This window comes from Sorex fumeus, unplaced genomic scaffold (assembly GCF_029834395.1).
Source record: "Sorex fumeus unplaced genomic scaffold, SorFum_2.1 ptg000006l, whole genome shotgun sequence".
In the NCBI taxonomy this organism is placed as follows: Eukaryota; Metazoa; Chordata; class Mammalia; order Eulipotyphla; family Soricidae; genus Sorex; species Sorex fumeus.
The window spans coordinates 56,043,217-56,061,166 of NW_026606063.1; the positions used below are offsets into that span (position 1 = coordinate 56,043,217).

At 37.9% G+C, this 17,950-nt stretch overlaps 1 protein-coding gene across 2 annotated transcripts in view; it reads right to left on the reverse strand.

The window, feature by feature from the left end:
* EML6 (EMAP like 6) overlaps window positions 1-17,950 on the reverse strand; it is a 290,220-nt gene that overhangs the window by 113,112 nt on the left and 159,158 nt on the right. For both annotated transcript variants that reach the window (XM_056124968.1, XM_056124960.1), the window contains exons 8-12: window positions 16,443-16,580; window positions 14,377-14,633; window positions 11,882-12,094; window positions 5,982-6,149; window positions 4,592-4,698 (exon numbers count right to left, since the gene is read on the reverse strand). In XM_056124968.1, coding sequence (XP_055980943.1) covers window positions 4,592-4,698; window positions 5,982-6,149; window positions 11,882-12,094; window positions 14,377-14,633; window positions 16,443-16,580 — 883 coding nt within the window. The remainder of the gene's footprint in view (window positions 1-4,591; window positions 4,699-5,981; window positions 6,150-11,881; window positions 12,095-14,376; window positions 14,634-16,442; window positions 16,581-17,950) is intronic.

Consider the following 17,950-nt stretch of genomic DNA (forward strand, 5'->3'; position numbering starts at 1 on the left):
TGCCTATACAAAAGAATTTTTAAATAATGAAACTAAGAGTTGATTTTTTAAAAAACAAAACTAAGACAAAATTGAGAACATTAGATCATATTTACTTTGTTCTAATGAACAAAACTAATATTAACTACCTTAAGTCAATGGTATTTAAAATAATTTTCCTTAATTTGCTACTGATTTTTACATAATTGATTTCAGAAAATATATTAATCTTCTGATAACAAATATGAAGCCATTAATAAAATATTTAAAACATTGTTACATTTCTTCTAAGTCAAGAAATTTCTTAATGATTGTGTTTTTTAAAAAATATGAACCTCATGAATCATGGCAATCATTCTTGGAAGTACTTTCTTTTCATATTCTCATGCACCTTGACAGTGATTGATATATTAAGGAACGCTCTTGTTCCATTGTGTTGCTGGCTCAGAGAACAACTACAATTTGATTTAAATATACATAAAAATTATTAATCTTTTAGTGACATCTGCACTTGTTTGTTCATTGCAGCCCTCTTTACAATAGCCAGAAACTGGAAGAAACCTGAATGCCCAAGAACAGATGACTGGTTAAAGAAACTTTGGTACATCTACACAATGGAGTACTATGTAGCTCTTAGAAAAGATGAAGTCATGAAATTTACATACAAGTGGTACAATATGGAAAGTATCATGCTAAGCGAAATGAGTCAGAAAGAGAGGGATAGACATAGAAAGATTGCATTCATCTGGGGGATATAAAGTAACAAAGTATGAGATTAATACCCAAGAATAGCTGAGATCAGCACCAGGAGGATTACTCCATAACTTAGAGGCCAGCCGGGTATCCTAGAGGAAAGGGCTATTCAGACAGAGAAGGGAGCACCAAATAAAGGATGTTTGGAGGATCCTCCCAGGAGGGGAGATGCATGTCGAAAGTAGACTATGGACTGAACATGTTTGCCACTCAATGCCTCTTTTGCAGACCACAACACCCAAAAGGAGAGAGAGAACACAGGGGATTGCCCTGCCACAGAGACGGGGGGATGGGGGGATGGGGGTGGGAGGGATATTATCCATGGTGGTGGAAAATGGGCACTGGTGGAGGGATGGGTATCTGATCATTGTATAATTGAAACCAAAGCACAAAAAATTGTAAATCTACAACTTTAAAAAAAATAAAATAAAATAAAGGGGAAAAAAAATTATTAATCTTTTGACTATAAAATATTTATGTCTTAAAACCAGGAAACATAAATCCAATACATTGAAAATGAAATACAACTGATAAGTGATTTTCATAAAAGGAAGTTTTCATTTGATCAAAAATATTGCAAAAAGTACTATGACAGGTTTTTATAACTAAGTCCCTGTTTAGGATTTAACCAAAAAAACCTTAAAGGAAACCAAAAGATATCTTATCACTATTTTGTATATTACAACTTCTTTAAACTAAGCTATTAAAAGCTGAAGAAGATTGGGTTGGAAAGTGGGGAAACTGGTGAAGAGAAGGTCATACTGGTGGTGGGGCTGGAGTAGGAACATTGAATGCAGGAAACAATTGTATTATGAATAACTTGGTAAATCACAGTATCATAATAACTTTTATTAAAAGCTAAATATTTATCTGAATTCATGATTTTTTATCAACTCAACTAAGTAGAGCACTGAATTATAGTGTGGGCATTTCAACTACTTATTCAAATAAGTCTTGTCTCCGTAGATCTCAAATTCCCATCTGCAGAACACAATTAAAATCTATGATAAAGAATAATTCAAGAGTATTGTGAGTGTAAGTCAATAAGGGCTAAATGCCTGAAAAGTAAATGTTTAGAACATGTAATTTTAAGTACAGAGTTCAAGAGTCATGCCTTCCTATTCTCTTACTAGCATTTTATTAGAGTATCTGACCAAAGGATGCTTTCATTTTTCCCAAATTTTGTGTTTATTTTTCTTATATTTCATTTTTCCCTTTATATCACGGTAGTATTATTTAATATTTTTGATATTTCCAATTAATAGTTTCCTTTGAAATCAATCTTTAGTTGTTTTATTGCATTTAATACATTGTATCAATGCAGTCAAGCTGAGTTAGTTACAATTGACCTAAACCATAAATTAGGTTGCTTTGTACTAATTGATTAAACATTAAACTAGAGAGTGATTAATACTGGCTAAGAAAAAACATCATCTGAAATTCAGTGCATACATAGAGGCTAAGCGAACAGCACAAAGAATGTACACCATGGAGAGAAAACCAGATTCACAACCTCAATCTAAAGCTACAGACAATGTGGATTTGGCAAGTGACTTAACCCCTCCAGTTAAATGGGGGGGTGGTGAATTTTGTATACATAAAGAATTGGATCTAGGGGATATGGTGCTGCCAGAGGTCAATTTGTACCTGTGAGGTGAGTGCATCAGTAGCCTGATGGCACCTTCAGACTTCCAGATACCCCAAAGTTGCTGCTGTGCCTTTGGCCAGACCCCAAAAACTTGGGGCAAAGTTTACCAAGAAAGTAAATGGTCAAAAGTTAAGTATGTGGGAGACACACACACAAACCACCTCTGGCTCAGCTATATAATTGGAGGCATGGCCTCTCTGGTTCCTGATTGAACTGCTTAACGGCCATGATCCCAGAGACTCAGAAACAAATCTTGGAACCCAGCAGCTTTTGGCAGAAATGAGTCCTGTTCCTGCAGTAGGTTACTGTCACCGGGCCACCCCGGGGGGGTGGGGGGGAGGGTGCTGTCCCTCTATGTGCTCCCTTTAGGCTGCTTGGTGGCCGCCATCTTCCAGAGACCATTGAATAGTCAGATTTTGACCTGCAGTAATGAGACACTCAGTGCCTCATGGGATGGAGATGGAGACAGCCCTTTCATCCCCATCCCAACAAGACCCTGAGCCGCCCCCAGTGAATGGTCTCTTTGGCTCCTGATCAAGCCACTCAATGGACATGATCCCAGAGACCCAGAAACAAATCTTGGAACTCAGTGGCTTTTGGCAGAAATGCATCTGGACTCTGCAGTAGGTTACTGGCTCTGGGCCACCCCAAGGTGGGAATAGGTTTCGTGCCTTGGCCTGTTCCCCCTGGAGGCCCAGTGGCCGCCATCCTCCAGAGGCCACTGGACAGTCAGGTTTCAGCCCTCAGTGATGAGACACGTGGGGCCTCAAGGATTGGGGATAGAGCCAGCACTTTCTTCCCCGTCCCAACAAGACCCCAAGTCGCTACCCACAAATGGCCTCTCTGGCTCCTGATCAAGCTGCATAACAGCCACGATCCCAGAGACTCTAGAACAAATCTTGGCACCCAGCAGGTTTGGGCAGAAATCCCTCTAGATTTAATTGTTAAAATTTTGGAATTTCAATATCACGCGGCCTCTACTGCAGCCATGTGACATCATGTTATTCATAACCAGCAATAGAAAACAAATTGTCTACTGTTGTCTTTTCGGCAGATCTGAGTGTTGGGGTAAAATCCCAAATAATAATGGTGGGTGTGGTGTCAAAATATTGAATGTAATCAAAGTAGAGAGAGAGTAATGTGGAAATCATCTGCCCCACAGGTAGGGGGAAGGTGTGGGACGAGGGTATACTGGGGTTGTTGGGGGTGGAGAATGGGCACTGGTGAAGGTACGAGTGTTTCATTGTATGACCGAGACTTAGACCCGAAAGCTTTGTAACTGCTCTCACGCTGATTCAATAAATAAAATTATGAAAAAAAAAGTAAGGTGGGGTTCATGTGCAATTCAATCAGCCTAATCAGTGGCTGAATAAATAGCAGTACTCCTACATAAAAAAAAAAGAATTGGATCTGGTCCCATAGAAACATTTGATAGACGGCAGCTGCCATTGGCTTAAGTGTCGCCACACACAACACTAACAGTCACAGTTGCTGTGTTGGATATCTAAAGTCTTATTCACTTCATGTTCATGTCTGGGATCTGACTCACATGGCCTTTGTGAAATGAGAATCCCTAGAGCTATCATCATTAAAAGGTATTGTGTGCCCAGATACCTCAGAAAGATTACTCTTTTTAATAGTTTGGTGTGAAATAAAAAGTCTACTTTACAAAAGATGAAATTCAATTTGGTTGTAATTGGCCAACTTTCATTCTAGAGATGATTTCTCACTGGAGAGATAATGCACATTGTATTTGGGGTTTTACTTTATTAAAGTAGATAATGACCTCTGAAAGTTAAAAAGAGGAGAAACTAGAAACAACTTTGCAAATTACCATCGCTCTTGAGGCTCCCCATTCTTTAAAGAAAACACATATTTTTAAAATATATTAAGAAAATAAAAAATCCCTTAGCATATAGTCACATATTTTCCTGCAAAAATAAATTTTAAGTTTTGGATTCCAGGTAGGTGGGAAATCTCAACTGTCATGAAATTAGTTTTAATAATTTGCTACTATCTTCCACTTTAAAAAGTTATAATATGACTGAGTAAATGTTCTATATTTTTCTAACGTATGTAAATAACAGACAATTTTCCTTATTCTTGAATACCAGCCATTTTTACATATATTACAAGTTACAATGTACAACTCCAATAAGATCATGATTTGAAGTTATGAGGCAGCATTTACAGTGCTCCCTGTTTACCAACCTGGCGATCATAATTTATTTGAGTTTCTTGTTCAATATCAGAGTCAAGCTCTGGCACATCTGATAAGTCTGAGTCAGATTCTTCACTGTAGGAATCAGTACCACCGTCTGCAGAGACAAAAACCATGAGAAATAAAAAGTTCTGAGGTGCAAAATAGTCAAACATTTGCCTTACACACAGCCAACCTGGATTCAATCCCTGGCAACCCATATGGTGCCCCAGCCTTGCCAGAAAGAATCTCTGAGTGCAGAATCAGGAGTAAGCACTGAGCACAGACAGCCAGGTATGATCAAAACCCAGAATAAATAAGATAAAATAATCAACTTTAAAGCATATTCTTTCTTTTAAATTAGCAAAGTTAGTAAAAACAACTAAGTCATGCATCTTTTCTATTGTTCCTTTCTTTCCTTCCCTCTTTATCTTTAGTTCAATATAAACCCCACCCCTAGTAGGAGCACAACCAAAGACAACTTCCCTTCCCAGAAAACAACTCATTTCTACTTCTGTTAGATGACAGATAATTGGGTCTTCAATGCTGCTTTGAAGAGGCTGAAGTAAAGAGGTTGTTTTCAGAAAGCTGGGTGAAAAGGTAATCCAACCATTTAGTTCAGTAAAGATTCTCTTTGTGCCTCCCGGGTGTCAGCACTTGCCATGGGCAAACCACCATAGACCTTTCCCCAATAACAGATATTCCCACACAGCCTGCCATTACTTATTTCTGCTGACATCACAGGAAATAAAGAGACAGGTCCACTGAACTGGAACACACTCGTACTAAATGAGAACCACTCTTTGGAGCCACAGTTTGGAGGCAAAAGCTATACCTGAGGTTATACGATCATCTGGCAGATGAATTGAGCAGAACCACTGTCTACAATCATCCTAAGGAGGCTGACATATATTTTTCACATCTTCAAATTAATTAACTTGATTTTTCACATGGGCTGGAGCGATAGCACAGCGGGTAGGGCATTTGCCTTGCACCTTGTGGCCGAACTGGGGTTTGATTCCTCTGGAGAACCCAGCAAGCTACCGAGAGTATCCTGCCTTCTTGGCAGAGCCTGGCAAGCTCCCGTGGCATATTCGATATGCCAAAAAACAGTAACAACAAGTCTCACAATGGAGATGTTACTTGTGCCCGCTAGAGCAAATTGATGAACAACAGGAGAACAGTGCTACAGACTTTTCACATAAATCTTAAACCTTCAATTTGCCTTGGGCAGAAATAAACTTCTTTTAAAGAAATCACATTGGTCTCAAAGGTTTTTCTTTTAAAATTACAGGAATGCATTTTTTAAAATTGCCTTATATCTACCTCTGGAAGTGCTGCTAGAACATTCTCTGAAATACTGTATTAAAATTAATGTTGAACATTTTTTGTTTGTTTTACCCTGGGGTGCAGTCTCCAGCAGACCATTGCTGACACCTTCTGGAATGAATCTCCACTGGAAAACCGAGTGGTCAGCTCCACCTGTGCTTAAGACCCACTGGAAGTCGTGGGACCAGCGAACATTTGTGACATGTGCCGAGTGGCCCACATACTTTCTAAATTTTGCTCCTGAAAAGACAATTTGAAGAGGAGACAATAATAATAATAATAGTGCAATATTATTCAAATTATTAGAAAATAGTTTCTGAATATAGAAGCAAATGTTCCCCAAAGTATTTGCTATTATAGAACGGGTTAAGCTAAAACTTGGTCTTAAAAGTTAAGCCCATTGGCTAATTTGAACCTATTACAAACACCACCTACTGTTTCACTGATTATGAAAATAAATGATAAGGAATGAGTATCTTTTTTTATTTAAATGCAAGATAAAACAGGTAGCCCTGTGCAATGAGGGAAAAAATAATTCTGTGGGGGAAGATTGTTGTTTGGGGACTTGCAGATGAGGAGTTAGGAAAATAAATAGTGTTTACTCTTAAATGGGTTGCTTTACTTAGTAAATGCCATCCACGGGGAGTGAATGAAGCAGAAAAACTTGTTTGTACTAAAATTGGTAGAACCTTGCAATAATGTCTCTAGAGTATGATCAATACATGGCAGCATAAAGACACTTGTGGAAATAATAGGATCCATTTTATCACAGGAAGATCTAGTACTCCAAATACTATGGGTGAGGGGCTGGAGTGATAGTAGAGTGGACACTTGCCTTGAAAATGGCTAACCCAGGTTCAATCTCTGGCACCCCATATGGTCCCCCGAGTCTGCCAGGACTGATCCCTGAATGTAGAATTTAGGAGTAAACCAGGTTCTGATTTACTATTTACTCTGTACCTGTTTACTCTGTTTACCAGGAATATAAAGGAGACCACCACTGGGTGTGATCCAAAAACTGAGAAGGAAAAAGAAAAAATGAATGTGGTCATAAGCGGGAAAGGCAGGCTTTGATCTCAAAGCAATCTGCCTATTCTAAAGAGTTCCTATATGCATTTGGTAATTTAATAACAGATTCCAAATAAGTTAGCAAAACTGGCTGATGAAAATTCAATAATTGAGGAGCAAAGTATATTCTTCCCATATTTCTTACTGAACTATTATTCTCTTCCTTGACCTTTATACCTTCCCAAGATATTTTAACCTATCTCTTTGGAGTGATTTACTTATGTAAACAGAACATATTTGTGCTTACTGTGACTGGTCTGTGGGAGGAACAGGGAGATATGAGCCAGAAGGTAGACATTTAGTTCAAAGACTCCAATCTACAGTGTATTACACACACTCTCCATTTAGGATTTTCCTATGTTTATAAATAGTACCAACAGCTACCAAAACTTGGAATCATTTTATATATCACAGAGAGAAATAAATAAAACAAAACTTTCATCCCTATCCTGACACTATTTCCCAATCTCAACCAACCAATCTTCAGGTCTTTTCCTAACACTTTTCTCCAAGCCACATCATCTCTCACCTAGACTTTTACAATGAATCTAAAATCTTTCTTTCCCTCATCCATTCTAAACGATATCAAAATGGTATCCAAAGACAACAGAAAGGAGTGCCTGGAAGACTGGTCCATGGTAGGAACTTGCCACACAGTAGGTGGGACAGGGTGCAGGTAGGACAGAAAAGCGACCACTGTGACAATGATAGTTGGAAATGATCAATCTGGACAAGAGCTGAGTGCTGAAAGGAGGTAAAGTGATATGCACTATAACCTTTCAGTAACAGAATTGCGAACCGCAGTGCCTAAACGGAAAAAAGAGGGGGAAAATAAAGAGAATGTCTGCCATAGAGGCAGGCTGTGGGGTGGCAGGGAAATGTATGCTAGTGAAGGCACGAGTGCTAAAACATTGTATGACTTAAACTCAACCATGAAAAATTTTTAACTGTGTATCTATCTCAAGGTGATTCAATTAAGAAGAAACTTAAATTTTACTTTTAGGAAAAATGAAACAAGCAGTTAGGAAAAAAGTCATTAACATTCCTTCTCAATGGGAGCTGCTGGAGCAGTACTGGGTGGGGTGTCCCTGGGCCACTCTTGTCAATGCTCATCTGGGCGGTACAGGTGGTAACTTCAGGTTTTGTGGTACCTGAAGGTTTTGAGGTTCAGCCTGGTGGAGTGTTGCTCAGGCTACTGGCACTTAAGGGTGACCAGGACTGTACCCAACAGAGTCTAAGAGGGTGTCATGTGGTGTCAGGGATGAAAACCCTGGCCTCACACGACAGACGTGTGCTCTACCACATAAGCTGTTTCCTTGGCCCATCATTGAATTTGTTCTCAATGGTGATCACTATAAGATTTTTATGTAATAATGAAAAAGTTGAGTAACACTGCTATGCAAATTTATTTCTACTGATTTTGTTAGCAGTTTTTACAATCTAAAAATTAAAATTTGAGAAATTAAAAAATTAATCAAAACTTAAATTGACCAAGACACTCCTCCATTTGAAACACCCAGGAGTTTCTCATCATACTAGGAATAAGACGCAGATTTCTAACAATGGCTACAAAGCCCTCTGTGGCATGGCCCTGCTGCTCTCTCCAGCTTCATGGTACATAAATCTCCTCTCATTCACCATGCTCTAGCCCATTGGCCTTGCTGTCCCTGTATGCATCAAGATCCTCTACACATTCCAAGGACCAGGGTTTCTGCAGCTGAGATCTTCTAAGAATCAAAATGCTCATCGTGGAAGGTGGTGGTTAAAGGCATGCATGTTTTTGAAGGGCAACAGGATGGGAGAACATGTGAGAAATGTGTAGATACCCAGTTAAGAGTCTCTCCTTGGAGCAGGAGTGGGTGGCTAGATCGTTAAGACATGGTAAATGTCAATAATAAAAGGCTTGGATTCTTTTCATGTCATTGGTGGCAAGATAGTCAAACCTGCAGTCTACATGAGGGCAGCATTACCCTAATTTTGTAACATTAGAAAACTGCCAAAATAAAATGAGGAGAGGACAGGTTTGGTTATATAAAATAATACCAATTACAGTCATTTTCATCAGTGCAAAGGTCTGATTACCATGAATACTTCACACATGCAATCATAATTGTGTCAATTAACTTGATTTTGAGTTTTATTTAATCATAAGGAAAACTGTAATATTTGCTCAGTCTCCAGACACTCTCATAGTTATAAGCATCTGCTCATTCTTGGCTGTTTTCAGGTTCTAGAAATGCAGGAAACATTTTTCACCAGTACCTGGGCTACAGGGAGTTGAGGTCTACCACCTGCTATCATTCACATCACAGACACTTATTAATAAACTTCCTTGCCAGTATTTTAGTAGCAAAACGATGAAAGAATAGGATTCAAATTCAAAGATTTATACACTTGAGTCATAAAAAGTAGAACATGTCAATTTGCTATGAAAACATGATTTATTTGGGAAAACTGCTGTGTTTTTTTTTTTTGTTACTCATAAATTTACTGGTCTTTTCCACCCATCGGCATTCACTGAGATGACTCCTGTGCCATCATCTTCATGGTTGTTTGACATTTAAGTGTCTCACATTGGCTGCATTATCACTGTCTCTTATCTTCCTATTTGAATTCAAGATCTACAGTATCACTGCTACTTTTCAGAGAATGAAGGCTTGGTGACATATAGGAGATACCAACTCTCATTGGCTTAACTTTATTGCCAGGTCTTCGCACTTGAGACCCCACTGATGTTTCTTTGGAAGTCTCAAATACGTCCTGGTTGTTTAACTTGCCTACTGCAAGTATATTACTCAGTTTACAGGGTATGCCCTACTACTCAAAAGACACACCCACCTCCCCACCCCACATACACATACACGGGGAGAGAGAGAAGAAGAGAGACAGACAGAGACAGAGACAGAGACAGAGAAGGAGAGAGAAGGAGAAAGAGAGATTGAATTTGACACATATGAAGGCAATTTTGTTTCTAAAGCATTTTAAATTGATGGCTATTTTGTCAAGTGTGAATGATGGTGGATTTACTACGAATTTTATGTTCAATTTTGTACCACTATTTCCACTGTCTTAAAACTGCCAATTAGCTGAAAATGACATTCTGATTACATTTTTCCATCCCTTTCCTTGCTTAATCGAAAACTCATTCAAGTGGAAAGGCTTTTTAGGCTGCAGCAGGTCCCTATCTACCGATTACCTTGCTGTGCTCAGATTATCAGGGCTCATTTAAGGAGTCTCAGAAAAGCCTCTACATGGGCTCTGCCTTACCCTAAAGAAAAGACTAGTCCATTACATGGTTAATTCAGTCATATCTCACAAAGGCTGAAAGCAACATCATTTTAACAATTAAAAAAAGCAACATCATTTTAACAATAAAAACATAAGAAAACGGAAATTGCAGAAAGTTATTATGAAGCAAACTCCTCTCTCAATATTTTACCAGTAATAAAAGGCTGGTCTGCAAAATTAGTGGTAAAACAAGGGGTCCATAACCTGAGTTATCACCAGAAAAATCATTTTCTGGTTTTATTTTAAATGTCTAAAAGGATTTGCTTTTCCATGTGTAGGAGATTTTAGCTATAATTCTCAAACACATTTCAACTGCAATATTTTAATGTAATATGTTTAATTTAAATTATATTTATTTGCATAAATATAAAAGAATTTAAAATGTGAAATATCAAGCTATAAATCCCAAAATAGTGCACAAGAATTATGTTAATTTCTGGAAAACAATATGGACAGTCCTTCAAAAACTAGAAGCTTCCATGTGACCTCACAATACCACTTCTAGGAATATATCCTGAGGATACAAAAAAAGCACAGAAGAAATGACATCTGTACCTATATGTTTACTGCAGCACTGTTCACAATAGCCAAAATCTGGAAACAGCCCAAGTGCCCTCAAACAGATGACTGGTTAAAGAAACTTGGTACATCTATACAACGGAATACTATGCAGCTGTCAGGAAAGATGAAGTCATAAACATTGCTAATAAATGGATAGACATGAAGAGTATCATGCTAAGTGAAATGAGTCAGAAAGAGAGGGACAGACATAGAAGGACTGCACTCATTTGTGGAGTATCAAACAACATAACATGAGACTGACACTTAAGGATAGTAGATACACAGGATAGGTAGATTGCTCCATAGCTGAAGCCTGCCTCATGAGGAAAGGGGAGAAGGCAGCTGGAATAGAGAAGGGATCACTAAGAAAAAGATGGCTGGAGGAATCGATCAGGATGGGAGATGTGTGCAGAAAGTAGATAAAGGACCAAACATGATAACCTCTCAGGGTCTGTATTGCAAACCATAATGCCCTAAAGAAGAGAGAGATTATGGGGAATCATGTCTGCCATGGAGGCAGGGGGAAGGTGTGAAAGGGAGGGGGGTATACCATGGATACTGGTGGTGGGGAGTGTGCACTGGTGGAGGGATGGGTGTTTGATCATTGTGTGATTGTAACCTAAACATGAAAGCCTGTAACTATCTCATGGTGATTCAATAAAATTTTAAAAAATAAGATTTCATTCAAGATACAAAAAAAAAAATTTTTGTTAATAAATTCTGACTTAAGCACTGGGGATGTAGCTCAGTGGTAGAGGACTTCCCTAGCATGTGTGAAGCCCAGGCCTATACAATGCCCGATGCACTGCCAGGAATAACTCTCAAGATTCAAGTTAGGAATAGCCTCTGAGCACATCCAGGTGTGGCCCCCAAAACACAACAACAAATTCTGACTTAATTTTATAAAACCACATATTTCAAAATGTTAGAAAAAAATCACAACTACTTTCCATTTAAATAACAAAAATGATTAAACTGATTAATATGAAATAGTCAGAATAAGTGTTAATCCTAGATTGAATCTTTATTCAAGCAAACATGTCTTTTGATCATACCTTTCTTGAGACAAGGAAATTTAAACAGTTTAACCAATCCAAAATCATCTCCAGATACCAACACTGAGCTGTTGTAATTCGCATCCACTGAGTTGATGTCTATGACATCAGTGTATTTTGGCCAAATTCCACTCACTTCAGGGCCTTTCACACATGTCCATGAGGCCCAGGGAATACTTTTGATTTCTTCTTTACTTGTTAAGGGCTTCCCAGCTGAAAATAAGAATTATATAATATTATACTTTAAAATAAAAAGCAGGATTTACTATATTCTCTTTCTTTTCTTAGAGCTCCGAAACTTTTTAAAAAATTTTTTATTAGTGAGACACCATGAGGTACAGTTGCAGACTTACACATTTTTGTGCTTGGGTTTCAATTATACAATGATCAAATACCCATCCCGCCACCAGTGCCCATTTCCCACCACCACGGATCCCAGTATCCCTCCCACCCCCCATACCCCCTATCCCACCCTGACTCTGTGGCAGGGCTTTCCCTTTTGTTCTCTCTCTTTTGGGTGTTGTTTGCAAAAGAGGCAATGAGTGGTAATCATGTTTGGTCTATAGTCTACTTTCAGCATGCTTCTCCCATCCTGGGAGGATCCTCTCAACAACATTTATTTGGTGCTCCCTTCTCTATCTGAGCTCCCTTTTCCCCTAGCATTTGTGGCTGGCTTCCAAGCCATGGAGCAAACCTCCTGGTACTAATCCTGGCCACTCTTGGGTATTAGTCTCCTATTTTGTTACTTTATGTTCCCCAGATGAATGCAATCTTTCTATGTCTATCCCTCTCTTTCTGACTCATTTCACTTAACATGACGAAACTTTAAAAAAAAAAAACTACACAAATAAAAAAACTAAGGTTCTAATCTCTTTTCCCAAATGATTTCTATTTTTAGAAACAGCAGCAGCAGGATTTTTTTAAATGTAGGAGTACTGCTATTTACTCAGTCACTGATTAAGCTAACTGAAGCAGGTATGAATGATCTCCACACTACATTTTTAAAAAAATTTTTAATTGAATATCTGTGAGATAGGCCTTTACAAAGCTGTTCGTAATTCATACAATGATCCAGTACCCATCCCTCCACCAGTGTACATTTCCAATCCCAATATCTTCTGTTTTTCTTCCACCACCCCCCAACAGACCACCCCCATTCCCAGTCTCCCTCTATGGGAGGCATTTTCCTTCTTTCTCTCTCTCTCTCCTTTTCTTTTTGTGCATTATGGTTTCCAATAGGCTGCAGTGATATTACAGCAGTAGGGCATTTGCCTTGCATACAGCCAGCCTGGCCAAGCCAGGTTTGATTCTTCTGCCCCTCTTAGAGAGCCTGGCAAGCTACCAAGAGTATCTCGCCCGTATGGCAAAGCCTGGCAAGCTATCCGTGACGTATTCAATATGCCAAACACAGTAACAACAAGTCTCAAAATGGAGACTTACTGGGCCCACTCTAGCAAATCAATGAACAATAGGAGGACAGTGTTTGTTTGTTTTGGTTTGCAATATAGGTTTTAAGAGATCATCATGTTGGTTCAGGTCATTCAGTATTTTTATTGGGACAGTAAAGCTAGTAAAGCTTTTACCTGGGTGGTCACTTTGGGGTGTGGATGTGACTGCTGAGGCTTCCCAAAGTACAGGGAGGTGGGGGAAGGTAGCCCATCCCGACCCCATCCCCCCAAGAAAGGCTGGAGATTTCAGTCACAAGAACCACATACCAGATTTTCAGCAGATTATGTCTCAGTGAGATCCATCTTGAGATGGTGAAGTCAGGCCAGGGGTTTGGTGGCAATTTTGTATTGTGGAAGCAAGTGGATGCAGGATTTTTAATAATCACACACTCAAGGGACCAGAGAGAGAGTACAGCAGGTAGGGCACTTGCCTTACACATGGCCAACCTCAATTTGATCCCTGACATTCCATATGTCCCCTAATCTGCCAGGAGCGAGTCCTGAGTGCAGTCAGGAGTAAGCCCTAAGCACCACTTTTGTTTTGGTGTGCCCCCCAAAACAAAACAAAACAAAGAAAAAAAAGCACACACTCAAAAACCAGATAAAAAAAGAGAGTACACTGAGTACACGATCATTGTAGTAAATGTAATGTCTCAAATAAGGAATATTTTCTTGGCCTTAATTACTTAGAAACATATGATACAATGTTTTGCATTGTTAATGAATTTATTTTTGTCATAGTTACCAACATTTTATTAATATTTCAAAAGTTTATATTGATTTTTTCCCTGCCTTTCATCATTCATGGAAATCTAGAAGTACTAAACATTTTCAGGCACAATAAGTTAATGAAAGTTGGTCAATAATAAATATTTAATGTAATTCAATTTATTTTGTGTAGTTATAAACAAAAATTTATAAAAATTTGTGGTTTGGGGGTTTAATTTCAGAAAATATTCCATCACCCAAGGTTATATCTCCTCATACATTTTCTGAACATAGTCCAAAGCTCTGTTTTCACAAATATTCAATGTCTATATGACTTACATGGCATTTTATAAAATAATCGTTCTCCAGCACCATCATTAGTTTGCAAATATTTACTATCCAAAGACCAGTCAATGTGGGTAATGAAACTGAGAGACTTGTTGCACTCTCCGATTTTCTTATACCGCTGAGCAACAGCATAAACATCTACTGGACCATCATTGGATCCCACTGCAAGATAAGAACCATCTGGAGAAAATTTCATTTCATGAATGACTTCTTTTCGATCTTTGATATGAACCACTTCTGTCATATCTCTGTAAATAAAAAGCAAAAAGATAAGCAGTAAATCTAGAAAAAGGAAGCTTAAGTCGTGTTTTGAAGTATATGTCAGAAAAAAATATTTTGAAATATTTCATATAGGGTCTCCATTTTGAGACCCTATATGAAGAAATGGATTAACTTTTTAAAAGAAAGGATATAAAACACTTAAATATTATGGTCAACAGTCAAAAAAGCACAAACACAAATAATACTTCATGCTTCCAAAGCAATGAAACAACACATTTGTGCTTCAATATTAAATTTTTTTTCACTAAGACTTTTTGCTAAGTAATCTGAGATTTATAAACTTTTTAAAAAAACATGTTGTGTAGAAAGGTCAGAAGACATTTAATCACCTTTTTCCACATGGTGGAAAAAATTCTGGCAAAAATTTCTGTTCTCAATTGAAAGTTCAGAGACTATTTCTACATTTATGAAACAGGACTGTGACTGGTAGTTGCCCTGAGCCAGTAATGATGTCTTCATCAACTCCAAAACAAACTGCATAAACAATGCCAAATATTCACTTCCACTAAGTAATTACTCACACCTGATATTGTTTATTAATTCAATATAGTTACTATGATGTTATATAATAAAGTAGAAGATTTGGGGAAATCTATCAAAACAAGTAAAAACTTGGTCGGCAGTCATCTTTACACACTCTACTAAGCACAGAGAGAAAATGTTGCCCACTGATTTTGTAATAAATTACGTGTGGCTGATAATGAAAATTAAGTGTGATAAACTATGCACGAGTATTTTTTAATCTATAAGGATTTTTCTCTGTGTAAAACATGGGCATCTGATTTATGACTGTTGGCATTCTGTAATCACAAAATGTGTAAGTCAAAAGAACGATGCATTCAGAAGAATTACAAGGATGAACCATAACTTTTTTTTCCTTTTTGGGTAACACCAAGTGAAATTCAGGGTTACTCCTGACTCTGCACTCAGGAATTACTCCTGATGGTGCTGGGGGATCATATGGGATGCCAGGATCAAACTCGGGTCAGTCACGTGCAAGGTAAATGCCTTATCACTATAATATTGCTCGGGCCCTGAATGAACCATGACATTTTTTCTAGTAACAAATTTTAGTGTAAGTAAATAAAAACTATTCCATTTTATTAATTATCGATGAGGAAATATTTTAAGACTTCCAGTTCACCTCTAGTGTAATACACATAATCTCTTATCTATAAACCCTGGGAACCTTATAATCTTGTGAATTTGTCGTTCATTGGATTTTAGGAATGTCACATGCAATATTATATGCAGCAGCTCCACAAGGGGTTAAGGAAACACCACCCCATAAGAAATGTATTTATATATTTGCATGTAAATATTTTTACATGATACATGATTATTCCTTCTAACAGATTAATGTTTTTTAAAAAGTTTTACATCAGTTCACTGGATTAGGTTATGTTGCCAAATAATTTACCAAATAACTCTGGATTTTCAGATGTTTGTGTTTCAGAATTGTATTTCAGATAGGGAATTGAGAAATCCATATTGCTTCTATTTGAAAGGTAGATGCCTTGGGGACAGAGCAACAGTCCAGTGGACAGGGTGTTTGCCTTTCAGGAAGTCAACTTGGGTTCAATACCAAGAATCCTATATGGTGCCCAGAGCACCACTGCACTGACAGGTGTGACCCAAAAAGCCAATAATAATAATAATAAAAATAAAAGAAAGGTAGATGTCTTTCCCCACAGATTCAGGCATTCATTATGACAGAAGAATCTTAATTCTCTCTACAGAACTTCACTTATACTATTATCAGTATCAGTACATGCCTGACTCGGAGAACAATGAAAGAGCCATCTTTCATGCCCAGGGCCAACTGAGATCCATCTGGGCTGAAAGCAACACTTCGAACTGCTTCCTCCATGTTACAGCGGGCGATCAAGGCATGGTCAGCCAGACTCCACAGCCTAAGCACAAGACAAAGAAAACAAAATCAACTTCTGTACTCATTGGCCAATCCAAGTTAGAAAGGCCTGCACTCCATGCCATGTTAAGAACAGGAAAGGTCACAATCATTCCTACAAAGGTCCTTCCTCATGGCCTGTCTGGGAATCTAACAGTTGCTCTATCTTTGAATTATTTTTCAAATCTTCTGAAACTCAGTAAGAAATTTAAAAAAACAAAAGAACATTTCTGAAGGTGTTGAGATTTTTTAAAAAGGAAATATTTAACATTACACACAAAATCTTATAAAATTAAAGACTTTTTATTTACCCCAATGGTTGTTAATAACACTTAGGAAATAAAAATTACTAGGATCTACTGTCTTTTTAAAAAAAAATGAGTATCCTTCTAACAAATGTGTTAAGTAAAAAAATACACAGTTGAAAAATTACTCATTATAATTGTTGGCCTCCCTAGAAAGAAAACACATCTGAGCAGGAAAACAGTGAAGCTGCTGTCCATTGCCAAGGACAGCTCCAAAGTTGACTACAGCCATAGACTGACATTACACACAGCTCGCTCGGTGCTCCACTGCTGAGAGGTTCACACTTGGTCAGTTGGGTACCTCATAAGGCTGACCAGTGAGCACTACTGCTGCTGGAAACATAAGGATCAAGGATTGAGTACAGTGAGAAATGATTCCAGCCTCTCTAATATCTTCTAGCTCAGGGACCCCAAACTGAGTGAACATGAACTGTATGTACAAGGATACAAATAAGAGTTATATGTTAGCTGCAATTGTGGTGTCTGACCCATATCCGTTAAGACCATTTTCACACATGCAAACAATAACGTCTGCAGATGGGATGGAAAATTTGTAATTCTACAATAGAGAGGCAAGATTAAGTCACTGGGGTGCAGTTTTTCTAAATGCATTCTGCCGTAGGAGAGAGAATGAGAGGCACATGCCTTACCATGTGGCGCTGGGGTGAATAGTCTGCTGATTACTTCGGAACCCTGCTCTATTTGGTCTAAAAGCTTATGGTTTTCTCTCAATATCTGGTCCTTTATTTATAATCTCATGCTGGTTTTAGGCTTGTACTATTTTAAGCAATGCAAGTTTTGCTGTACTAGCATCACTGCTCAATAAACTGCATATGCTTTAAACTTAATTTAATCTTCCTTGAGAAGAATTCATGTAAGGTGATAAGTGTTATTTATATTTATTGTGATCATTTTTGTAATGTATAGAAATATGAAATATAAATGTTAACTACCAAAACTTAATGTCATTTACCCCCAAAATTTTAATTATGTAACAAAACCTCTAAATGATCTAGATTATCTATGTCAAGTAAACACCTCTGAATGTTTGAATATTCCTGAAAAAAAT